We start from the raw sequence: 27,201 nt of genomic DNA, 5'->3' as shown, positions 1-27,201 counted from the left end.
AACCTCTGAACACTTAATTTTGAACCTGAAAAGTAGTAGATTTCTAATGTGAACAGGCAGGACTCTTCAAGAATCATTCACAATCTTTTTTCACAATGTAGAAATGGAAGGATAACATCCCATAGGAAGTCATAGTCATTGCTTTGCTGTTTTTACTGGCTTTTGAGGATTTATTTTATTTGGTTCTGAATGCACATTAGCCACATTCTCTTACATACAGCAGCCTGAGAAGTTACATACCTTCTTTTACTTCAGAAAAACAAACTTACTTCCACTAATCTCCAGGGCACTCTTTCACTCTCTGATACTGTCTATGGTTTGATTTTATAATGTGCCTGAGTAAGGTTACGTATGAATGCTGATTCTACTCTTCTTAAATTGCTATGGAAAATAATAATCACCATCTTCTTCCATTAATGTCCCAATATTTTATGTGATGAGAGATCCACAGATATTTTGGAATTTTCATTTTCATTAGTCTGATAGGTCCAGTTTTCTTTCTTTTGGGAGTAAATGTTGAAATTGCAGAATTTCACTTTAAAATTCACAATACTGTGCTGTAATACTGCAAAACCCAGAACAGGGAGTAATTTCATTACAAATTAAGTGTATGTGTAAATTATTAAAATAGCTGTTTCTTGACTGAAAAAAAAAAAGAAAACAAAAAACAAAAACCCAGCATTTTATTTACAACACTGTATAAATTAATAGAAATGTTTTTGCCTTTTTCGTTCATATTTAACATACTGGAAAAAGAGCTTCAAGTATTAAGAGCAATTCAAACTCTTGGTATATCCAAAGCCAGTACAATATTTATGGTATATAAATCTAAGGTTCTCAAATGCTGCTTTGAAGATACACATCAGTAATAGAAATACAAATAAGATAAGGAGACTGGTCAGATTCCATTCTGATAAGTAAATTAACTTTATAATGTGGAGTGGTTTAGAAGAGAGTAAGAACAGATTCACAGAATCACAGGGTTGGAAGGGACATCAAGGATCATGAATCTCCAACCCCCTTGCCACAGGCAGGGCCACCAACCTCCCCATTTAAGACTAGACCAGGCTGCCCAGGGCCCCATCCAACCTGGCCTTGAACACCTCCAGGGACAGAACATCCACAGCCTCTCTGGGCAGCCTGTTCCAGCACCTCACCAGTCTCCTAGTAAAGAACTTCGCCTGACATCTAACCTAAATCTTCCATCCCTTAAAACCATTTCCCCTTGTCCTGCTGTTATCTACCTTTTCAAAGAGTTGATTCCCTCCTGTTTGTAGGCTCCCTTTAGGTACCAATTAGGTCACCGTGCAGCCTTCTCCAGGCTGAACAAGCCCAACTCCCTCAGCCTGTCTTCATAGGGGAGGTGCTCCAGTCCCCTGATAATCTCTGTGGCTCTCCTCTGGACCCTTTCCAACAGCTCTCCATCTTTCTTGTACTGGGGGCTCCAGACTCGTACAAAGTACTCCAGATGGGGCCTGACAAGAGCAGAGTAGAAGGGGACAATCACCTCCCTGTCCCTGCTGGCCACCCTCTTCTGATGGAGCCCAGGATACCATTTGAACACTGCTGGCTCATGGTTTTTATCCATCAGGACCCCCAGATTCTTCTCTGGAAGATATCTGCAGGTACAAGACCTACAAGACCTAAAAGCCTATTTCCTTTACGTTCAGGAAAGGGTGAATGAACCCACAGTAACAGACAGAAATAGAGCTCACTCATTTTTTCTAGGATTCTCAGAGCTTGGCAGATGTACCATTACTAGCAAGTTACAGATAGAGTAACTAGTACAGCTAGGTACGTATTCTGAAAGTTCCTTACATTTCTATTTATCTCTATAATGGGAAAATTTTAAGATGCATTGCAAAAGCCTGCAAGATTATTAAACATTTATGGATAAATTTCACATATATGAATATGGAATGAACAATTACAGAGTAAACAAGGAACTCTGCAGGTAGAAGCCAATGGATGCTGTTTTAAAATAATTTTATCACTTATGGTATTTAAGACTCTATGAAGGCATGAATCAGACTTTGTCCTCTACAAATATTCATAAAGCTTATATAAGTGACTCAATCTGAAATCCTGAATAAAAAATTATATGTTAATCACTATACTGGATCAGACTACTCATCAGAGTACCAGTGTCACAGACTGATTTTTACATGGGAGCATTAATTTTTAACTTTATTTTTTTTCTAATAGACTATAATCAACTGCATTCTCCAGTGAAACACTGACTTGTTTTATTTGTTTTTATTCTATTCCTCCTAAAAGCTATATTTCATTATCATTCAGAATTAAATGTGCTAATTATTTAAAGTCTCTGCTTCTTTTTTTTTTTTTTTTTCCTGTGAGAAAGATTAAACAGAGATGTCAGTCTAGTTTCCCTTTTCATTCACTAGATGTGTACATCTAGTACTTTTTAACAATCTGTTCCCAAAAATCTATTCTAATCATTCCAGTTCTCAAGCTGTTTAATTTTTTAAAATCACGCTTCTCTGGACTTCTATTATTCCCAGGTTTTATTTACTCACAAAGTAGCACTTCTCTTTGCTTTAAATGCACTGAATCATTCAGTCCTAAGCTAGTCAGAAGTTTGTCTATAGCTAGTGGAATGAAGATATAGAAAGCATCTCATGTCCTTACATTGGGTGCCTGAGATGGTATGAATGTCTCTCCTGAGCAGTAGACTGTTCTGACTATAGTTTAAAGTGACTTTGAAGAACTTTAATTCTTCAATTAAGTAAAATGAATCCCAATGAGTTTCAAGTGAAAGGGTCTGAAAATGAAAACATACTCTTTTTTTTCCTCTGAGCTCTAAGAATGACCACAGGATTTTACTGAATTCCTTCAGATAGATTTAGATATGGTTTGAACTACTGTCCCTTACATGCTCTGTCAACACAAAATTTAATCTACCAGTGGATATTTTCCAGAGACCTTCAATTTTCACATCTTTGTGGCTCTTTCCAAGGCTAAATAACTTTGTGATATCTGGATATTCTAGAACACTACTGATTAATCAAAAATCAGTATTCATTAAACTAACATCAACAAAAGTAGCCTTTCTCACACTGAAAATGCTGTTTATTTTCTGTCATTTCCAAGTAGCATCCATGACAACCCACATTCACTTGAAGACTATATTCTGTTCTCATTAATATCTTTGAAGAGCTGAAAAATTGATTTTTTTAATTGGTTGTTTTTTTTTTTTTTTTTTTTTTTTTTTTGTCAAGAGAGACTCTTTTAACCACTTTTTAGCTACTGCTCTCAAAGAAATTCATTTGACAAGAGGAAACGTCTCCTTTCCAAAAGAATCCTAATCTACCATAGAAATATGTGTCTCCTAATACTGTCCTATACTTCCAATTCCCCATTCCTTTAAAGGCACTTCTGCTTGTGGCATTCCAATCTTGCAGTCTAGCATGTTTGTTTTTGTTTGTTTGTTTTTAATTTAAAAATGAACATTTCACAATAGCATTTCAGTCATCTTTTATCACTTAATGACTTACTTTGATGGGGCTCAAAATTCACCAAAGCCCTAAAGTAGAACTGCTTAGGAATTTAGATCTCCAAAAAAAGTCTGTTTAAGGCAGGATTTATTCTTCAAACTGAAATCAGAAACCCACATTTATAAAAGAGAAAACTGAAAGCAATTAACACAATACAGTAACAAAATGTTTTTTTCTCTCTCTGAATGTTGCATCTTTGCAGGTGATTCTGCGCTTCCAGCTAATTCAGAACCTGAGTGGTAGCAAAAGTTTTTCACACCTTTTTTTCTGTGCCTGCTCAGATGGTCCTGAGCAGGAAAAGAAAGAGGATGAAGAGAAGAAGCAGGAGGAGGAAGGAGGCTCCCCCCTCCTGTCAAAGGATTTTTTTTCACTTAATCATTTCTTAAAGGAACATAATATAGAAGTGAGAGAACACACATAAACACCATCTGTACTGTCTATGCACAATCAATGTAAGTTGTTGCTTTTAAATTTGTTAGGCTTTTCTTAGCATTTTCTCTATCCCTGAGAAAAGAGCTAACAAGAAACAGGCCTTGCTTCACTGAAATGCATTCTATTTGGCTGTGCTTCCTAAATCAACCCCAAAGTGGAGATATTGTATCATCTAGATTTGGAATCAGTCTCCGAGGTTTATTTAGGAAGCAACCAGAAATTGAACATAAGATCCATCATGCTGAAAAGTTTAATAGGAATATGGTAGCTGTCCTTACAGTCCTCTTAGCTACTTGGTGATGCACAGTAATGTGAATCAGTGTTGCCTGACATATACAGAGGTCGCTCCAAAAGCAATGTCTCCTATTTATTTTCATGGAAACTAGAACAGATACAAACACATCCAGTTTTTGGTTTCCATAAACATTCAGCAGGCATTGATGAATGTCAACAAATTTCCACATGGAAGAATGTAATGACATGCCTTTGCTTCATACACACTTTCCTGTCAGACACCATTTTGTCAGATTGTCCCTCTGCTGCCACTTGTCACACTGAAAAATTTAACAGAACATTGGCAACAAAGTTAATTTTTACTGCTGTGCCACCAGCGTCCGCTTCCAACGTTGTGGGCCAAAGTAATACAATAGGAGGCATTATTTTTGGAGCAGCCCTCATAGTTAAGGTAACTCATTACTTCTCTAGAGATGAAGACTGAGAATGTACAATGAACAGTCACTGCAACATGGCTATGGTGTGTTAACTTTTTAAGCCACAAGTTTATGTGTCTTGAAAGAAAGAAAAGCACTCCATCTGGATGGTGTCAGGAGATTAGCGTATCTGTCAAACACAATTAGGTGCTCAGATTACATATGGACCATTACAGTGCCATTCAATTAGAAACAAACATGTAAAATGGTATCAGTAGAACAAAAACAAAACTCCACAATCCTGTGAAAACTGCTACAGAACTGGATGGTCACTTTTTTTTTTTTTGCTTTTTTTTTTTTTTTTCTGACTAGAAGTAATAGTTAATCCTTAGAATTAGAACCTTCTTTTCATATATATATGAACTGCAAGGTAATACTATAATGAAATCTGGTAAAAGGCATTTAAATTATCTGAAGATGCTGAAGGAGTATTTTGGTAAATATGGTAAACAACCACAGAATAACTGTTGGATAGTTCTGATTAAAGACAAACATAATAAAATAGGACTGTGTGGAATATACTTGCTTATTTAAATGACAAGATTGTTATTACAAATTGAAAACAAGAATTCACATATTTTAAACACTTTTTGGTACTACAGAATTAAGGCTAAGGCAGAACAACAGCAACTGTATAGATCTTGTCTCAGCTGAGATCAACATAAACGTTCCCTAAGTTCTTGCTACAGTCAGCCAGATAGAGTCACACAGACCTCCTTAGGATAACTACAGAAAAACTCAATCATTCCAGATACATACCTTACTGCTAACAACTTTCAGTTCCCATCTCACTGTTTCACCTGAGTTCAAGCATTTTGGTCAATGAGTTGCACAGTAATTATCCTGTCCTTTTTCAAAGAACTGAGCAAGGAGTAAAGTGGAGGACTGGATAAACACACTTCAAGAATGAAGATCTAGGCAGTCAGAATAAGCCTATAAATCCATTTTACTTCTCTTTATCTTTCATCAAAAGAAGATAAAGAATTATGTAGCTAACAGCAGATGTACTCCTAAATGCCTAAAAATATCTGAGATGTGAGAAGAGCAAAAATAATCAAAAGAAAAACTATGAAGATTAAGTAGTTATATAGACTAGCCAGTGCACGGCATGGTTTCTAATTCAATTGGAAAGTTGTTGCTGTTCCACATGTGAAATCATGGATATGTAGAGATAGAGATTATTTGAATGCATCTTATTAAACATTTTCAGTGTGTACTTTTCCACATTTTTCTAAGGACAGATCAGATCAGAAAGCAGTAAGTCATACCAAGTAGAACAGACAGTGCTCTTTAAATAGACTCATCTTTCTATTTTGTCATAAAAATGCTATGGAATAAGTGTTTTAAGATAGTTACTTTCTTTTCTTTATAAATATGTGCAGAGTCTAGCATAATGAGGGACTGACAATTGGAAGAATCTTTAAGTGACACTACATTGCAAACAGTAAACAATGGCAATAATAAACCACTTGGTATAAGCAAATGCTTCCCACATTGCCTACTGAAAAGTTTTAAGCATTTTAAGATTGACAGAGGTTTTCTAGGTTTTTTTGTGAGTTCTTTGACATCTCTCCAAAATAAGGCTGTATTGGTGCTTACAGTTCTGTCAATCCAAATATACTGGACAAAAATCATAAATATTTATTATTGTACAGAAAGCTAGTTTTTTGATAAGGACATTCCAACTGTTTCCCTCTTTCTTTTCAAATCAATTTCTAAATGACCTTATTTTCTGAATATTTCTTCTGATTCACTGAAGAATTGACTGGCATATTAATGCATGGAGATCATAACTGAAAATCTGGAAGAAAATACTGAGATCAGAAGTTTTTCTATCAGATAGTCATTACAAACGAACAAATAGAAAGCCTCATGAAACTGAATATGTATGTCTATGGAGCAGGATGACATGCATGCCAAGGTTCCGAAAGAGCTGACTGATGTGGATGCCAAACTGCTCTCCATCATATTTGAAAAGTTGTGTCTGTCAGGTGAAGTCCCCAGAGACAGAGGAAGGGAAACATCACTCCCATTTTTAAGAAAGAAGAAAAGAAGACCCATATAACTGCAGACCAGTGAGCCTCACCTTCACACCTGGGAAAATTATAGAACTGATTCTTTGGGAACAAATACTAAGGCACATGTGAGTTGAGGAGGTGATCTGAGACAGACAACATGGCTTCACCAAGGGCACATTGTGCCTCACCAATCCACTGTCCTTCTTTGATGAGGTAATGGCTTCAGTGGACAAGGGAAGGGCAACTGATGTCATCTATCTGGAACTGTGCAAGGCCTTTGACATAACCCCACACCACAGCCTCTAACTTGGAGAGGTAGGGGTTTGAAGGGTGGACTATTCAGTGGATAATGAATTGGTTCGAGGATTGCAGCCAGAGGATTGCGGTCAATTGCTTTATATCCAGGTGGAGGCCAGTGACAAGTATGCTTTAACATCTTGATCAGCAATGTAGACAATGAGATGAGTCCATGCCCGGGACTCCCAACACAAGAAAGATATACTGCTGTTGGAATAGATCCTGAGGAAGGTTGTGAAGATGATCAGAGGCCTGGAGCACTTCTCCTGCAAAGACAAACTGAGGGAGCTGGGCTCATTTAGCTTGGAAGAGTCTCTGAGGAGACCTCATTGTGGCCTCCCAGTACTTAAAGGTAGCTTATAAACAGGAGGAAAATCATATATTTATACAGACAGATAGTGATAGAACAAGGAGGGAAAGTTTTAAACTAAAAGAGGAGAGATTTAGATTATATATTAGGAGGAAATGTTCCACTGAGAGAGTGGTTTGGTACTGGAAGAGGATGCCCAGAGAAGTTGTGAATACCCCATTGCTGGAGCTGTTGAAAGACAGGTTGGATGGGACCCTGGCAAACCTGATCTAGTGGGTGATTCAAAGAAGGGGATTTAGACTTAGATGATCTTTAAGGTCCCTTCCAACTTAAGACATTCTATGATATTTTGACTCTACAGTTCTGTGATTCTATGATATGACTACCTGACCACCTAACATTTTCCTAGTATCAGAAAATTGCAGGTCTAGAATGTTAATTCAGTGATGAAGATACTGAGCAAACAAGAAATACTTAAAAAAAAGCTATTCAAACTCATTTTTGGTTGATTTTTTTTAACAGAATGCAGAGAGATTTCAGGAGCATTTATGGCAACCATTGAGTGTAATTCATTTGCTAAGAATCTTCGTATTTGCTATTATTTAATTACGTTGCCCGGCAACTACAGAGCTGAAAACAAAATTCTAAAACCACCACACAAAGAAAACCTGGCATAAGAAACTAAAGGCTTACTTATTTTGAGAAATAATGCATTTTGTTTTTATCTTTAATTATTGCTTCTCTGTCCATGTTGATTATTTTCACACTAGAACATGTGCAAAGACATTGGAGAGTACAACATTAATAGATAATGTCTAAAAAATTAATATGTCTCAAGCCATTAAGTATTTAATTATTGTCTCAATTAGCAGGAATTTCTAAGTACCATTTGAGTCACTGTTTATTCTGGGAAGGCTACAGCATATAGCTATGGTTCATAGCTTTTCTATGATAATTTTTTGAATTTTATTTCACCTAAAATATTTCTCTCATATTTTGAGATAGAATTATAAAGATAAGTGATGTGTACAGTGTACCAACTGTATTAAATCAGAAAGCATATAACCAAGCATCAGAGATAACCTCAAGGAGGAGACAGAGTCCAATTTGTATTGTAATAGAAACAGCAACTCTAAAGTACATACTTGGAATTTCTGATTTTCAATAGGTCATAAATATCATAGAAGAAATTCCTATTTCTTACCTACATTTCCAGTCATTAGGTATGAATTCTGAAAGTCCATCATTCCCATTCCAACAATGTGTATAAAATCTTCAATCACCTGCATTAACTCCACTGAGCCTGGATAGATCTAACAAAGGAAGATCAGATACTCTGTAACTACAATATCAAAATCCTTATGGCAGCAAATTCAAATAAAATCTTAATACAATCCAATGGAATGTGAGATGTAACAGTTGAATTCTCTTGCCATTTTTAAATACATAACATTCTGCATGATTGTACAGCAACCACATTTGACATTAGATCCTCAGCTGAACAAACACTACTTCCTATAAAGCTACACAATCTGTGCAATGTTTGCTGTAAGTCATTGCACTTATACAACAAACAAACAAACAGTGCTTTACTGAACATTACTCTCAATATAGGCTAAGGTATTTCATGTCCTAGAATAATTGTAATGCATGCGTTTTTTCCCTTCCCCTGGAAGATGTCTTCAATAGCTTCAAAAATTGTATAATGAACAGATGAATCTTACCCTGGCTTCTGCACCATGATAACCATTTGATGCTTTAGTCATTATTTAAGTAACATAATTTATTACTAGTAATACAGTTGTTTTGCTGATGTGGAATAGCTGGATCATTGATTAGCTGAGGTTGGAAAGGGCCTCCAGAGATCATCTAGTTCAACTGTCTACTCAGAGAAGGATCAGCTCCAGCAGGTGCCAGGATAATGTTGAGCTGCAGCTCCATCTCTAAGGATGGAGAACTCAGAGTCCATCTGTGCAACTGCATTCAATTGCAGTCATTCATACAGTGAAAGGGTCTATCTTATATTTAAATGAAATTTGCTGTATTTTAATTTGTGTTGGTTGCTCTTTGGACTGTGACTGGTATCTATCACTGAGAAGAGTCTGTCTCAGGCTTTTTTACTCCCTTCACCATGAATCTATAAAACTGGCAGGATTCCCACTTTTTCCAAGCAAAATGGCAGCTCTTTCAGCCCGCATGCTATATAATCTAATGTCCTAAACACCTTCATGACTCTACAATATGTTGTATTTGCATTGTGAAAGTAGCTTATCACCATGACTTTTAAAGTGGTAAGGACATTTAAAAAATATATATTTTCAAAGCTATAACGATTACAAAATAATTAAAAATGCCTATATTCAACAATAACATATAATTAAAACAGTTATTAAATACCAAAAAAATGCTGCTGATATCACATGCATAAAATTAATTTTTGGTGGTTATGATCTTTGTCATGAACAGGATAATTTTTAGTAGTACAGGTTTTTTTTTTTTTTTTTTTTTTTTTTTTCCCAATGGAAAAAAGAATGGATCACCTGCTCACATAGCTTTTTTCCTTTCTATTAGTGAATTCTCCAAATTTCAGTTATGAGCAACATTCAAATCACTTTTTCTACTACTAGGAGGACAGATTCCAAAAAAATGCCTAGGCTGACTATAAATTTGAGTATGATATACTCCATCTTCATCTCGCTTTATCTGTCAAGATCTGTAGCTATGTGGTTCAGGATACTGGTTTATTCAATGTGGATTGTTTCCTGCATAGATATTTTTACAAAAGGTAGGGCAGCAATATAATTTTTGTGAAAAATGTATGGTGGCATTTATGATCCTAACATTGCAAATGCTGCTTCAAGTGAAGGAGTCTTCCATTTTTCAAATGATGAGGCAGTGAGATTCCAAATGATGAGACAGTGTGTTAGCCTAACTAACTCATCTTTTTTTTTTTTTTTTTTTTTTTTGCATCCACCTTATTCATAGCACACACACTCACAGATTATGTATGAAGACTGAACTTTGAGAAGATACATTATTTCTAGTTCTTTCACAAGGCATTATAATAGTTATAATAGTTCAGCACAAACTGTTGAACAGTCAGTGTAATAGAGGTACTCTTTGTTTTGATATATCTGAAGCACTGCCTAATCAATGCACTGCAGCTGTATACTTTATAGCAAGTCAGCAATTTACTGACAGTGAATAAGATTAGTAAGGTTATTATTTTTTTTTTTCCCTAGGAAAACAATGCAGAAAACACTCAAAAAGATCCAGGCTAACATATACTATGGAGTTCAAGGAAATAATGGGGGAAAAAAAAAAAAAAAAAAAAAAGTAGGCTAGACTGCCACTTTGTTTACAATGTTGCATTACAAAAAAAGGAAAAAACGAACAAACAAATCCAAAATAAATCAAAATAAAACAAACCAAACAACTATTTTTAATGAGTAAGTGATGCCTGATATAGATTGCACTGGCAGTACATTACAACTTGCATATTTGCTATTATGATTTTGACTAAACAAGTATTTGAACAGACCATAAAATTTTAAACAACATTGCTTTTGTTTTAAAATCCAGTTCTATTTTACCATAACTTTTAGAATCATAGAATAGCTCAGGTTGGAAAAGACCTTAAAGATCATTGAGTCCAACCACAACCTAACCATACTAACTCTAACAACCCACCACTAAATCATGTTCCTAAGTACCACATCCAACTGGATTTTAAACACATTCAGGGAGGGAGGGATTCCAGTTTTTCCTGATATTCAAACTAAACCTCCCCTGGTGCAACTTCAGGCCATTTCCCCTCATGCTGTCACCTGTCACAAGTGAGAAGAGACCAACCCCACTCTTGCTGCAATGACCTTCTAGGTATTTGAAGAGGTTCCATCCACCAACACTAAAAATGAGATACCTTGTCCATTCTTGTATCTGGATCTTACATAGAGGTACAAGAAAAACAGAAGAAAACTTTGATTCCTTACTAAATTACAATGTATCAGCTGCAGCATCTTATAGAACCATAGAATCCTAAGAGTTGGAAGAGACCTCTGAAGGCCGTTGAGTCCAACCCCACTGCAATGAACAAGGACACCATAGTGAAAGCAGGTTGCCCAGGGTGTGATCCAGCCTGGCCTTGAAAGTCTCCAGAGATGGGGAATCTACTACATCAGTAGGCAACCTGATCCAGTGCCTCACCACTCTCACTGTAAAAGATTTTTTCTTTATATCTAACCTAATTCTACCTTCTTTTCTGTCCAAAGCAAAGTTTGTATGAGTAGAGAAACATCTTGATCTTCTCTTTCTTAGTCATTATAAACATGATTACTTCCACCTACTCTGAATGCCTCCATTGTTTGTATCTGTATATAGGTCCCTGTTTATCCTCATTCTCACTGTTACTTGTGTCAGAGTAAGTTTGATAGTTCTATGGTCATGTTCATAAATATAAACAGTGTTCTTAGTATAAACATGTAAGAAACACTGTAATCCATGTAAAAAAATGACTTTTAAAGTGAATTTTAAATTCCTTTTTTAATTATAATGCTTAGCTAGCTTAATGCTAAACTTCACTACTTTACAAAAAGTATCATAATATCTATCATAGTCCAAAATTGGTCTCTCCTAAGGATCACATCTGATCTCTTAAATACAAGTTTAGAAAAGGTCTACTGTTAAATTTCTGTAAGTACTTTGGTGGTGTCATAAGAATTCTTTGAATGAGTTTTGATGTGTTTTATATAATACAGGCATGATTGTAGCTAGCCTTTACAAATACTTTTCGGCTTTCATATAGACTTCATTACAGCAAGAAAAGACAAAACATAATGAATAATCCCATTGAATGCAATGAAAATCTCTTCATCAAGAGAAGCTTCTTACATTCTTAATATAATTTTAGTCTGAGGAAGTAGACAATGGGAACTTTTGGAAAAGCATCACTTATTTCCAAAATATTGTCTTATTTAGGATTTCCTTCTACTTACAACAGGGTGCATGTTTTACATCAGTTTTAAAAATTATATGTTACTCTTTATCTTGACTGACTAAAGTAAAATGCTGCTTCTAGTTAAGAAATACAATAAATATAATATAGCCTGCCTGCAATTTTTTAAACTGACGGGTTACAAAAGGCACATCTTACCTGTTGTGCATCTTCCCATTTCTCTTTATTTTCTTCATCTAAGAGGTTACTAATGATTTGAAAGAAGTTCTGAAAAGTGAATTAAATACAAGACAAAGTAAAATTACTTTCAATGACATAATTGTATCCTTAAGTCAATATTGAGAAAGATTTCCTTTTTGTGTTACAGATGCATTTCTGCAATCTATTTTCTGTCACAGAAAGAGATGACATTAAAAAATATTAGACTGACAAAAATATACATATTTTACAGTTAATTATTCATTTCTGGCTGTATAATTATATTTCACACTACCACTTTACATAAAATAAGACCCATATTAAGCTTGCTCAACTTCTAAATGTGATGGTGTTTCGTTTTTAAATTGTTCTCCTTCCAGAAAATAGATTATTACATATTTTTCAAACAAAGTATGCCAAGAAAATAATTGGCCCAAAGTTACTGTTTTCTATTTGAAACAAGAAAATGATCTTTAATGACCACAAACTACAGGTACAATTGGATTTCATTGCCAAATGCTGCCTGAGATCAGGTGCATCTTACTTTTTGCCTCTATGCTTTGACAGAAAAAGAATAATCCTCTTCTTTGACCTTAAAGTATCACTTTCTATTTCTGATTGTCCTATTGATTTTGTTGTAATTAAGCAAAGATAAAAGCAATAAATCACAATTTAAAAAAACATTCTCTTCCAAGTGTTTGTGCAAAACTGTTATTTCTGCTATTATTGGTTCTTTCCCAATTTTATTTTCATTTTGTTCATCCTTAAAAACAAATGGTTTGTGCAGACTCTGGTCTTCTAAGCTCTGTTTCATTTTTCTTGCAGACTGACAAATTTGGCTATAGCCTGTCAATTACAATTTTTCTGTTCCTTCATAAAAGATACCTGAATCTTCCACTGACCTTAGCAGAATTGTATGATTAAGATCCTTGCAGCTTCTGAAAATTTGACACACTATTTTATGTTTATTGTTAGTTACAAGAAAGTATTAAAATTACCATTAATTAATAGATGCATATAAAAAAGACACAAGTAAAACAACAGATGAGCAATAGTGAGTTTAAGATACACACTGCATTGATAATAAACCATTAATGATGTTTATGAGCCTGGTGACAAGAATGTCTTGCTTCTTAAGATCACTTTTATCTCTGTTTAAGTTCTATATTGAACTTAGTGTTATACTTAATGTTATACTTGTAGTAGCAGTGGAGGTGGCAATGTATGAGGGTTTTTCAGTCAGCAATATCAGTGTTTTGTGAATTAAACAAATATGGGTTTTAATGGCTTTGCTGCATTAATTATGAATATGTATGAGATGCACTCCAAAAAAATGTGACAGGGGAATATAGGGTGAAAAAACTTTCACCTCCTTTGACTACTCTTTTTCATTATATTAATGTTGTAAGAAGCAACACTGCTGTTTATTAAAATGATTGACATCTTAAAGGCCAAACTGTGGAAGCATTATGGATGTGATCTGATGATATTACTGCAGTAAACACTGGATCTCCTCATAGCATCAAGATCCTTCCTGTCATAGTAGAGTTACGTATTGCTGAGCTGACCATTATAGAAAAAGCTGTGACAACACAGAGCTAGGTTTTGAAGTTCTAAGTTTTTGCCAAGGCTTATCTAAAGATAATGCCAGTTACTGTCAGGAATGGACAATAATGTTTTTCTAATTTAATTTCCTGCCTTTCAATCTTTTTCTTTTTTAATACAATGGATGCAGTTCTCTACTCCAGTCCAAACTCTTTGACTCCTTCTGCAGGCATAAAACTGTCGTGAATCCTTTTGTATGGCTTCAGAAGAATTCCTCCCCAGGAGGAATGAATGGATAGCCTTAAGTCACCTCCACTTTTGTACTTCTGCCTAGGAAGCGTGTGGGAGGTGGAAGCTGGGGGAAAAAAGCATTGGGCAATCCTGTTCACCTTTGATTGATATTATAGTCCTTGTGGTTAATACAAACAGAATTGTCACAGAATCACAGAATGGTTTGGGTTAGAAAAGACCTAAAAATTTTACTCTTTATCTAGTGAAGAAAGTAGAATGGAATTAAAACACCATATGCAGTTTCCTCAGTATTTTGAGCAAGATCATTTATTTTTCCCACTTTTGTCATGTACTTTGATGGTAGGTTAAAAAGTATGAAAAAACATAAGAATAAAAGTGAAAATTAAAACAAAATATAATTTTCAGAGCGTGGTACTGTATGGCATAGATACCCTACATGTGGACATATGAGACTGATGTTATTCAATCAGGATTTCATTTTATATTGTCAGAAATAAGCATCTTCATATATTTCTTGTACAAAAAGCATGCTTCATTCTGTTTGGGTTTTTTTTTGAACATTTTACACTGGTTTTCAGAATTTCACCTAAGTTTACAATTTGTTCAACTTTTCATTTTTTTCTCTTTGAAATTCTGTGCCTTTTTTTTTTTTTTTTCACCTCCAGATGGGATTTAACAATTCTGATATTCAGGCAGTTATTTCTTTAGTTTGAGAAAATATTCCTTATTTCCTTTATAATATCCCTTACCAGCTTTTGCCTTTTCGTATAATTAAAAAATACTAAAACAGTACAAGTAGTTTTCCTCAGTCAGTTCTGACAGAATATGTTTAAGAATATTGGCAAAAGTTCTACACAGCTAAACTGAACAGAACTTTTGGCATTTTCATTAGCAGGAAAAGGGAATAAAACTCTAATATATGTAAATTCCAAATGGCCTGATCTGCTAAACCCATGAACAAAACTGTTCAAATCAAGCAGATTCTTAATGCTGTTTCCACCTAAGATTTCTATGGTGCCCGCAAACCATGACAAAATCATATTGGACTGTGAGATTGTTCAATGCAGTAATTAAAATAACATTTTATAGTTAAATTTTGCTGAAGGTAGAAAAAGATATTGAACTTTATTTAATTAAAAATAAAAATAAAAATCCTAACAAGAGAACCGCATGAGAAAATGAACAGTTAACATGTAGGTTGCTCTGAAAGTAATGTCTCCAATTTATATCCATGAAATCTACAACACACGCAGAGAGAACAATAACAGTATTTGATATAAAAAATAACCCTATTTTTCAACAGTCACCACCATTACCCAATTCACATGGATGATGGTAGAAATGCTCTTCTTTTCCTAGTGTGACAGCTGTGCATGGCTATTCAGAACATGGCTTTTCTCTCACACCACTGTTGCCAATGCAGAAACAGACCACTTACCACCTAATTGTGCTCACATCTACTTTTTGGTCTCCACAAATGTTCAAAAGTGCCAATGCATGCCAGTGGGTGCAATTTTTTTTCCACATGGAGGATTCAATGAAACATCTTTGTTTCATATACACTTTCAGTCAGACACCATTTTGTCAGACTGTCCCTCTGCTGCCATCTATAAAAATGGCAATAAGACATAATAGAATATTGCTAGAAGGTACACCCTCAACTACCATATCACCAAAATTTGCCTCTGACACAGTGGGCCAACATAATGAAATAGGAGGTATTACTTTCAAAGCATTTCTTTGGGAAACACAGATCAAAATACATAACTTTCAGCTAGCTTCAAGATAATGCAATAGACCTTAGTTTAATATGGAAGTTCTTTTTTCTATGTGGAAAATTATGTAAGAAAACTGAAAATGTAACAGCAAGCTCTTGAAAACTTAACTCTGGAAAAAATGGCTTTTCAAAGATACACACATATATTTGCACACATAGATTCCAAGGTGTAGTTATGATCTGAGTTACTTTTACATAAGAAAAAACTTAAACACAAGTTGCATTAAAACTTAATAATTAATTTATGAAATATCTTTTTTCCGTAAATATTATATACATTCACTTAAGTATACTTATGGTCTTTGAAAAATTTCTAAAATTCCCAAATATAGATGCAACTAATATCCTAATCCATATTTCCTGTAAAATATTTATTTTATAAACACTGCACAATAATTCATCCAGTCCATTATGTAGAAATATTCTATTGTTATTTCTCATATAATGTTCATTTGTTTTTTTCATTAAATACAGCTGAATCGTTTTCTGTTTTAGGTGTGTATCTTAGTTTCATAGTAAACAATGTTTAGATCTATCTTTCAGAAATAATTTCCACATTGCTGCAAATACGTGACATTCAGTGTATTGACATAAACTGCACCAGTTGAATCACTCTCTTCCAGTGCGTCTCTTACCTGTACTCCATCTGATGCTGGGATGTAACTTGCTCTTTTAAATGTGTCTGTAACATTTCTGAGAATTTCCACAGAAATCAGAAGGTCTCCTGCATAAAAGTTTTTCCTCTGCGTTAAATCCAATAGTGTCTTTGTTACCTGGGACATGCCATCACCAGCCAACATTCTCTGTCCCTTTGCGAGGTGCTCTTTAATCTGTACCAGAAGAACAAAACAAATATCAGAACCTACTTTACTGAGAAAAAAAAAGGTATAATAAATTCAAAATACAACATAATATTAACTAATAAATCTATTATAACAAAGTTCATCCTGTTAAAGTGAAGACAAACTAGCAGTAGAGTATGATGACCACATTTTCCTTTATCAGAGAATCACAAATTTTATACTGACAGATTTGTAGGTGTTCTATTTCACCTGTTTGCTTCTCCTAGGACACCAGCAACATCTCAAAATCCACATTCTTAAAGGAACCCAAAGGACTGGACTGTGACTTTAATCTACTGCTATGCTGATGCAAGGAACTTCTCCAAAAGAACAGATCCAATACTGACACTCAATAAACAACTAAGAGCTCTGAAAGGAGTAAATAGTAAATATTTTGTATAGTTCACTCCATGGAAGTATACCCTTCACTTCTGACGGCTCAATTTACACAGTCAATACAAAAGTGAGATTTGGATGGTGCTCCCTTTTCTAATACTAGCAGCACAACTTGGAACAATCGTGTTAGTTTTTCAGGACATGCAAAGCTTAGAATTAGGATTTGCTCCAGTATAGCAACCAATAGAGCCTATTTTAGCTATAGCCCTCCTAGCAGACCAGTACAGGACAAGTGTTAAGGGTAATCCAAAATGCATATGCTGGTAATAATTGCCCTGATAAGAAACTGAACTTGTGGATCCGATCACCTCTTAAAACTTAGTTCAGCTTTAGAAAAGATGCATAGCATATCACAAAGATGTCACAAGATGCACAAAGGCTGAAAAAGTGAGCATATTTTAAACATCTTTCTTTTAAATATACATAGCATTTTATACAAGTTCTTCCAAATTGAAACTACATTAAATAAAAGTCAAATGACCTGAGATAGACAACAGCATAAGCAGGAGGGTTAAAGAAAAAGTTCTATTCAGGTGGCTACTAAAATGCCAATACCATCTCCTAAAATGCATCTTCAATTGATTTTAAGCCTGTCCCTGTTACTGACATCTGCAGGGGATCATAACTAAATTAATGTAGTGTAGTGGTGAAGCGCAAGGAAAAAGTTAAAGATCTTTGTCACTTACAGAATTCCCCAGCCATTTTGTGTGGGTATGTGTGGCTTCACTTACAAAAAAACCCACAACAAAACAATACGGAGAATGTAGTAAAAATAGTACACCACTTAAAGGGTTCAAAATAATTTTCATGAAAATTTCCAATTAAAAATGTAATAATTTTCTGACGTGTGTGATCTAAATAGCTTTTTTATTCATCATGTAGCATTGTACTTCAGTTACACTCTCAACTGGTCTTGAGATGAATCATATACATGTAACACAGCTGGAGTAGGGCTAAGTGGCTAGGTTAAGTTATGTCTACACTTTTAAGTCATCTTTACAGCAGGTGGGGATTGTTACGAACCACAAGAGTCAAGTCCACACCCTAAGAATACTTAAGATTTTGAACAACTATGAAGCACTGGGTTTGCCTGGGATATACACATGCCTGTTGCAGGATGGACAAGCAATGGACACACTTTGAGCCATGAGTACAAAGGTACAAGCATCAATGTACAATCAAATATTTTCAAAAAAATCAGTGAGGAGAAATAAGCCTGTCACTTTCTTTTTTCTTTTTTCTTTTTCTTTGACAAATTTTTCAGCAGAAATACCTCCCTCAGTCTTAAACCAACCATCTGAGCAAACAAACAATCAGAAAAAAAGTAATTATATAGGAAACTTGCTTTCAGCAATTTTATTGTGTTGTTTCCATTCATTTTATGAGGCCTTCAAAGTAATGTTGAAGGAAAATTACAGTAAAGAAAAAGGTATGACAATAGAAGAACATTGAGTTAACTTTGTGGATAAATAGCATTATGAACTATTAATTTCTTGAGAATGAATGAAAGCAACAAAGAACTTTATTTGTGATTTATTTTCCCTTTGAAATCCTGCCATTTACCTTATCTTATCATGTACTGGGTCTGACTGGCAAACAAAAAGGTCAGTAACTACCACAGTAGAAGAATAGTGGAAGTTTTGCTGTAACTGTCTAGATGTTCACTAACCCCAGTGAAATTTCCAGCTTTTAATGTCTGTATCTTTGGTCAAGCACAAAGGACATACAATATGAAAGACAGTCCATAAGGCAGAACCCCCAAATCTGACACATGCCTCAGGACATAACGTGAGAAGGACTTAACTGCAGAGAGAACAAAGAGGTTCTTTTAATTTCAGTAACAGCAGTAGTGATCAATCCTCATTAAAAACCGTTAAACTTTTATGCATATATTAAAAAAAAAAAAAAAGATAGGAAAGATGTAGGAGTATTTAGCAGGCTGTTCCATACTGCATTATTTTGCTTCCTTTTCCTCCATCTGTATGAACACCATCCCCCAATTTGTTTTTCCACACTCCTGCTAGACTTTAAACTCATATTTTAATGATGGTGGTTTCAGCTGCATTTTGGATGCAAATAATAAATTAAACATTCCTGTGTTTGACTGTTCTCTAAGCGTTTGAGCAAGCAAAACTGTGTAAAGATCTGTTTTCAGTGAAGAATTTTACAGATCTCCAGCAGTAGAAATGGGAGTTATACTACACTCTTCAGTTCTTTCAGCATGACATTTTGATTGTTTTTGGACATGGTGGTAAATGTGGTCTATCAAGTCACCACAGTACCACAAAAGTAAATTATTACATCTACTTCAAAAGTAGCAATGGTTGTGCTGCAGGTGATTCAAACTACCTAAGACTAATGGACTCTTAAAATTACAGCTCAATCTGGGAATGTTTTAAGTTTTACCCAGAAAGCTCAGCTTCCAGTAAAAGTATGACAACTTTTCCTTGGGTCACACCACTTGTACACATTGCACATCTTTTAACTTCTCAGGCTCCAACCTTGAAGTTTCCTCTTCTGATCCTTAACTACCTCTTCTGAACCTTCTGTCCTAGCAGCATATCCTTACAAGTAGGACAAAGTAGTTGGAAAAACAAAGAACAAAAAAAGGTACATTGTGTTTAGATAGGGAAAAAGACTGAAAATTAGAGTCAGTTAGTGGAAAGATTGTTTATAGCCTGGAAAAAAAACAGAATAGACAGGTAAACACCCTCTGTAGTATCAGCTCATGGACACAAGTTTAAAATCACAGGCCATACGCTCAGTTGATGTAAACTGGTGTAGCACTATTAAAGCAAATCTCCAAAATAATAAGAGTTGAAACTGTTGTCTCTTGGATTACTTGCAGATCTACAAGTGTATTTCAGTGTGAAAATACAGTATTTCCTAATCAGCAGTTGTCATAATGACTTTGTCACTGTATTTCTTATTTTTTATGCTATGGTCATTGTGATATTATGCATTCTCAAAGGAAGATAATTTTGGTCACCACTGTAGGACCTTGTAGCTGTCTGTGAAGGTCATTTTTTAGTGGTCTTACAGGCAGGATCATTAAAAATAAAGTTTATGAGCCGAGAGATAGTGAAATGAAGCAGCTGTTAAAGTGATACTTCAATTGTCAGTCCAACCTCTAGCTGCCTGCAGTATATGCTATATTTGAAAAATTACTGAAATGTTTAACTGGACTTTGACTCAGGGTCCAGCTGTCTTTATCCCCTGATTTATTAGAAAGTATGTCCCAATAAAAATGTCTTTTCACAATGTCAGAGCTACTACGCCCCTGGCTTCAGATTATAAATTTATTACTGCATCACAACTATTGCAAACAAATAGCTTGATGGAGTCTGAAAGGATAGAAAACAGTGTACCCTTCAAGAAACCCATAAAAGATTCAAAAGAATGATTAAGCTGAATAGTAATTACGTCATCTTGTTTTAAAGTTATTTTTAATGTGATGTTGTAATCATGGATTGGAATTACTAAAAAGTCATTATAGTTTTATGATAGAAAGAATATAAGAACTCAGGTTAGGAAGCCTTAGACAGAAGTGAGGAAAAATATTGTGAAATAAAAATATGACTTAAAATTGCTCATAATCTGCAAATCACTTTGCTTTGTGCCTCCACAATCCAACACTAATATTTTATAAAACATTTTTCATGAAGAACTTAACACATGGAAAATACAAGAATTTTTGGATCACCTGCAAAAGTCACCTGAATTACTAAAAAAAAAAAAAGTTATTGAGAATGTAAGTTCCTCTAGGAAACAGCTCACAGTTCCTGAAATCTTATCTTAAACACTCAGAATCATGTTACCTAGCCTCTATGGCCACTAATCTTCGGGCTTGAATTCTGCACTGAATATTAAGTAATGATTTTACATTGAAGTTATATTAACAACATTGAGACCTGTGTGTACAAAGAGAGGCACATAAATAAAAAAAGGCAGAAGATATATTTTTGGCAGCTAAAATATTCCCACAGGCACAATCCTGAACTGAACTCATGCAGCATGCTGATGTGTAAACTATAACATGAAGTCACTGTGAGAAAGCTCCCCCTTCTGTATTTGAGGAATATATAGTTATAGGGTGTGCAGACAGTCCCTTAACTATTTCAGAACACAAAATCTAGAAGTTTCATTTACTTTTCCTTAACATATATACATATAATTTTAAGGCTGTTTCAGTGTACAAGAATTCCATTTCACACAAGTTTTAAAAGAAATAGTGTGTGGTATAATGATAAAGGTATGCATCTTCAAATATGCATCTGAACACTTATAACCTGATTTTATACGAATCTTTTCCACCTCTATCCATACATTTGGCATTTTATGATGGAATTTTCTAAACCAATAAAAAGCAATTTCCTACTTTGGCATTAGTGAAATTAGTTGGTAGTCTCAATCTAACAGATAAATAAATAAACAGTTTCTGAAGAGAGGAAGTAACATATTTCCTTTATTTATAATGGAAGAGGAAAAAATAATTGGTATACGCTGTGTCAACTAAGATTAAAGATATATATTAAGGAGAACTTCTCAACAGAAAAGGAAATGGTGCATCATATTTCACCTGAAGATACTGTGCACACTTAGGGCCTTAATAACGATCAAGAATAACAAAAAGCTGAAATAAAGTAAGTATAATTGATTCTGAGAGGAAAGACTTCGGTCTGGAAGACCTCATGAATTGCCTTTCTTTCCTATAATTCTGTAAGATGTCCCTGCAAATAATATGAATGGCAACCTATCAAAAGTAGAACCCTGTGATTTAAGGAACTTACTCCTAATTTACATTAAGGAAATTAAGAATTGTTTTATTGTATAGAAACAATTGTCCACTCACATAGACTTCCAGTATTTTTAGGCAAAATATTCATCAAAGCAGTAATTTATCTATTCATTTATTTACTCTTTTTAGAGAGAAAAAGAACAACCTTAACAGCAGAGAACCTGTGCTCTTCTAGACCCTGACCTTATGCATCTCTGCACAAATGTCAGAGAACTGTATGTATTCCCCTGTATATGGTGAGGCATATTGACAAATTCATGAAAAAAATAATCTATCATATATGGCAATCTAATGCATTATAAAATCAAGAATGTGAACAGTTTAGAGGTGCTTGGCTCTGTCTGTGCTTTCTTTTTTTATCACTTTCTCTTGCAAGAATTTCCATTATATTGAGATCTTTTTCCACTTTAACTGATTCTATAATTTTTTTTTTTTATTGTCAATGTCAATACTGTCAATTATTCTAATCCTTTAGTTACTAAACAGGTATCAGAGAAAGCCATTATAAAATTTCAGTATTTTAATTTTTTCATGGATTCAACATATCTAAATAGGAAGGGTATAAAATTGCTCTTTACTAGAGTGACAAATGGATTTAGAGATGAGGAATGAATAATCATTAAACAGATGACTTCTTTAGGTTGTACATTTTGCTTATATTGATTACCGTGTTTGTTGACCAGGATTTGCATTATTATTTTATGAAGTACTATTATTAAATGCTCCAATTATCTTTGATTAAATCCCGCTCACGTTGACATGCTGTGTGAAAAAGCTTGCTCTTATTATTGTTGTTTCCTTTTTTAACCAGAGGGCATGTCTTCAAGAATTGTGTTATCTATGTGTAATGCAATATGACAAGAGCAAGAGTTTAGAGGAAAAAAAAAAGATGAGTCTGAGAGGCTTGTTTTCATTTTATGACAGACATAACATTGCTTGAGGAAAAGTTTCCTGGCTCCCCATATTGACTGAATGGGAGGTCACAAAGGTACATGCTACAAATGACATCTCTCTCTTTTTTTGTAGTATGTGGCCATTCTGTTTAATTCTGTTGTAACATAAAGCTCTGCTTAATTGATGCACTTTATATATTTATTTGAATTTGTATTTCTGCAGAGTTATTTGAATCATGCTCACTTCTGTTTGAAGGACAAATCAGAATTGTTCTTTCAAGCAGAATAGCACTAGAAGAGAGCCCTAAACTCTGCATGGGAGCCCTGCATTAAGTAATGGGCCATAAAATTTTCTGTTGTGTCTCACAAGCTTAACAAATCTGTGTTTAAATATAGTGGGGAATGCAACAAATGAAGTAATGGAGCAAATAAGGCAGGGGGATGACTGTAGAAGTGTGAGAATGGTGTTTTACAGCTATTCATCTACACGGAATCCTGCAGTCACTCTGAGAGCTGAGTTGGAATGAGGGTTCCTGCAGTTCTGTAGATTTAAAGGAAAAATTAGATTAATTCTTTCTTGAGTCCCTACAGGGCCTTCATCCCTTGTTTTCTTTCTCCCCATACCCTAGTGGAATTCACCTGTTGGCTGCAACGTTGGCTGGTGAGGAATATCAATGTGACTGGGGAGAACTCAGCTGCTCACTGCTGCAGCAGACCTCTCCATAAAACAGCAGCAGCAGCAGCAGCAGCATTTGTGAGAGCACGTATAATTTAACACAGATTATTCGTTCATAAACCAGATGCTGAAAGATGATTGAGGTTGCTGAGATGACAGTGGGCACTTTTATTTGAATTTAACAACTGGGATTGTTTTTATATTGGAAAGCAGATAGTCAAAAGCAGAAAGGAAGATAAACAACATATTCAAATTGAATTAAAATGTGATATGCTTATGCAGAACAGAAGGAAAATATTTTCTCCCACTGTATAGCATCTCTTGGCTTCGGATATATGTGTCTGTTGAGTTCAAGCAGTAAATTTCAAGTACAGAGAATGCACTGTGATAGCTTTAAAGATATTTTCTTCTCATCCTAACTGCTGGTTTCTGGTACCTATTTTGATACAGTCAGTTATGAAAAGAGCAACCATTCAGTTGGGATGGAGTAGATTTGGCAAAAAGTGCATTTATTTACAAAAAGTGAAACAGATCTGTTAAGAGACTGAGAAAGGCGTATTAACTTTAAAGAATGGTGTTGAAACACAAAAATCAAAACTGTCTGTGCAATAAGTTTGGTAGAGCAGGCATAGATTTCCCACAATCAAATGAGTGATTTTACCATCAAGCAATCAACTAACTGAATTGTTATTGACTTTTTTAGAAGTTTTTTTTCTTCTTCTTCTTCTAATGCAGAATTGGAAAATGTGAGTAAGGCAGGGGAAGAGTGCTGCCTGCCACAATCACTCAATCAGTTGTTTTGTGATGAGAGAAAATAGAAAAATAGTTTGTCATTTTCGCGTAAAGTTATGCAGGTGACAAGACAGAGCTGACTCTAGTAGATTCTGGGCTTACAAGGGAGACAAGCCAAGGAAAGCAAACAATTAACTCCCCTTCTCAAATGCTTTGAAGGAGAGAAGATGAAGAGAGCTGGCATGCAGCAATAGGGTAGACTGAGGTAAATGGATAACGTTGTTACTTTTGTCTATGTATTCAAATCTACAAAACTAATCCTGCCTGCTTTGCTCTGCAGCTATATAAAAAGAAATGAAGCACTAATCCAGCAAAAAGAATTAGTACATTTTTAGTATTAAACCTTTCCAAGTCATTTCACTGAGGAGTACATGAACAGACTGAAAAACTGTCTTTGTAGTATAATTTGGAAAAACAACATCGTGTCTAATGAATTGCAGCTGAGATAATCACTATTCACCTTAGAGTTCTTTTTATCAAATCATATTTTAGTTAAGATCCCAGAAAATTGTGAATAACTCTGTTGTTGAAAGAGAGGAAACAATTACATTATGAACTAGAAGTAACATTTTTACGGCAATAGTATCATTTTGGTATGCAAAAGTTCACCTGCAAAAGTTCCCATACTTCATAAGTGTTAATGTCTTAATGGTAGTGTGATATTTCATATGGAGATTTCTTCTTCCTAAATCTTTACAATTAAGAGTGTTTTTTTTTTTTTTTTTTTTTTTTTTTTTTTTTTTCTGATAGAAAAGAAGCCAGTTTGGCATGAATGCATGTCTGATTTAGGGGTTATGTTGCTCAAATTGGCAGAAATTAGTACCTTATTTTCATCTAAGCAACTGAACATAGGTTTTCTAATAATATTAAAGATGATTTTATTTATGAGTATACTACAAATCTCTTATGAACTGGAGTGTCCAAAAGCCATCACAGGAAGTCTCACTCTAGGTACAAGCGTGTGGCAAGGCAGTGATGCATTAATAATATCATTTAAGCAGATCCCCTAAAAAACTTAGTGAAAATAAGTAAGTCTTACTTGAGGCATTTCAACCACTCTTTTATCTCAACTATCTTTTTTTTTTTTCTACTATCCTAAGTAGGCTTTTGAACTCTTAACCACTGATTTTATTTTTGGTCTTGCGTGCACTCACATCCAGTTGTGGATTCAACAATAGCTGAATTTCTTGTTGTCAGCAAAGGTTTTACACTGTTTGTATAAAGGAAGTTAAGAAAGAAAAAGAATAACATCTGCACAGAGCATGAAACTTCTCAGCAGATTCAATCCACTTAAAATGTACTGGTTTAATTCCACTGATTCAAAACACCCAGAACTCACTATTAGATTATTTCATTGACTAGTACAGTGAAAAAAAGAGAAAAAAAGAAAGGACTGAAACTTGAAAGAAGATGGGAATTGAGAACTGCAAAAACCCCACCACCAACACCACCAATAACAAAGCACGTGAAGAATGCATTCTCAATTGAATTACTTTCTATACTGAAGACTAGATGTCTTTCTATGAAAAATGCTTTGATTCAAAAAAAGGTTGCACGGGAAGTCAAGTATTCACAATGCTCATTTTCTAGAACTAAGTTCTATAAAACAGATCAAAACAGAAATTGTTGAAACAAGAAAAACGAGTAGCTTACTGAAGTACACAGGAAGTTCTAGAAAGGAAGTAAATGCAAAAAAAAATTTACTTGGAATTTGGTCTGTCACTAATTATCAATTACACAGCTCAAGTGGCTAGATTCTGACAGCCTAAATACACCTACGTAGCATGGCTTTTGCTTTAACTTTGTGCTACAAGGAGACACAATGCCTTCTGATTCAGTTTATATTTTCTCACGGTGTTTTTAAATCTGACATGACAATGTATTCAGTCAGTGGAGTTATATAAAGTCTGATCTACTTATAAAATTTCAGGGATTCAGAATATCACTGTAGAACATTTTGGAGACATCTTTCTTTTATGAAAACATATAAAATAAAATATTAGCTCCAATTAACAAAGTAGTATTTCAACTAAACAATATTAATTAAGATAATTATCCCAGATCAAAGAAAGATAATAAGCAATGAGGAGAATACTTACTAGTCCAATACAGTCTAAGATTGGGTCTTTAGATCATCATCTAATTTGCTTTCTACATATAAAATATATTCCTTAAGACGACTAAAATATGTTAGTTGACCAAAGGATTTCAATTTAACCTTTGTAAACATAGAAACAGAGAATAGCATTTAACAAGGTCCTTAACTTCTTCTATGGAAAAATTCATTTGGTAAAATGCACAAATAGTCTCTTGAAACAAGCAAAACAAAAAGCAAACAAAAATGTTTATCTCACAGAAAGAACAAAACTTCTGAACTCTAAAAAAAATCGTAGACAGAGAAATCAGAGGAATTCTTTCCTGTCAGATAAAGTCTAGTGTGACCATATATGTGACTATGAACAACACAGAAGGAACTTAAGAAAGGATATCCTCTGCCACTAGATCTTAGCCATCTAACTTCACATTCATTCATAATAAAACAGATATTTTTAATTCTTTCTTTGTTTTAACCAGCACTTTCTCAAGAACACATTTAAAAAACTGTGCATCAATGGGCAAAATACTCCTTAGCTGCACAAAACATTGGTAAGAGTCTTGAAACTTGATTATGAAAACACTTGATTAGGAGCGTTTTCATATTGCAAAGCAGCACTTACTGCACACACACTAGAAGTACACAAGAAATTCAGAAGAAAAAAAAAGTCTGATATATAATCTGTGATGCTTACTTTTCTG

The 27,201-nt window shown here is 34.5% G+C and overlaps 1 protein-coding gene across 5 annotated transcripts in view; it reads right to left on the bottom strand.

The window, feature by feature from the left end:
* Positions 1-27,201, bottom strand: part of ADGRB3 (adhesion G protein-coupled receptor B3) — a 449,865-nt gene that overhangs the window by 210,038 nt on the left and 212,626 nt on the right. For all 5 annotated transcript variants that reach the window (XM_042894113.1, XM_042894107.1, XM_042894121.1 and 2 more), the window contains 3 exons: positions 16,644-16,838; positions 12,435-12,503; positions 8,487-8,595 (listed from right to left, as the gene is read on the bottom strand). In XM_042894113.1, the coding sequence (XP_042750047.1) occupies positions 8,487-8,595; positions 12,435-12,503; positions 16,644-16,838 (373 nt within the window). The remainder of the gene's footprint in view (positions 1-8,486; positions 8,596-12,434; positions 12,504-16,643; positions 16,839-27,201) is intronic.

Source organism: Lagopus leucura, unplaced genomic scaffold, assembly GCF_019238085.1.
Source record: "Lagopus leucura isolate 7727_CA_CO unplaced genomic scaffold, USGS_WTPT01 Super-Scaffold_73, whole genome shotgun sequence".
Lineage (NCBI taxonomy): Eukaryota > Metazoa > Chordata > Aves > Galliformes > Phasianidae > Lagopus > Lagopus leucura.
Note: the sequence above shows the minus strand (reverse complement) of the source record. Positions and strands in the feature narration are given on the sequence as shown.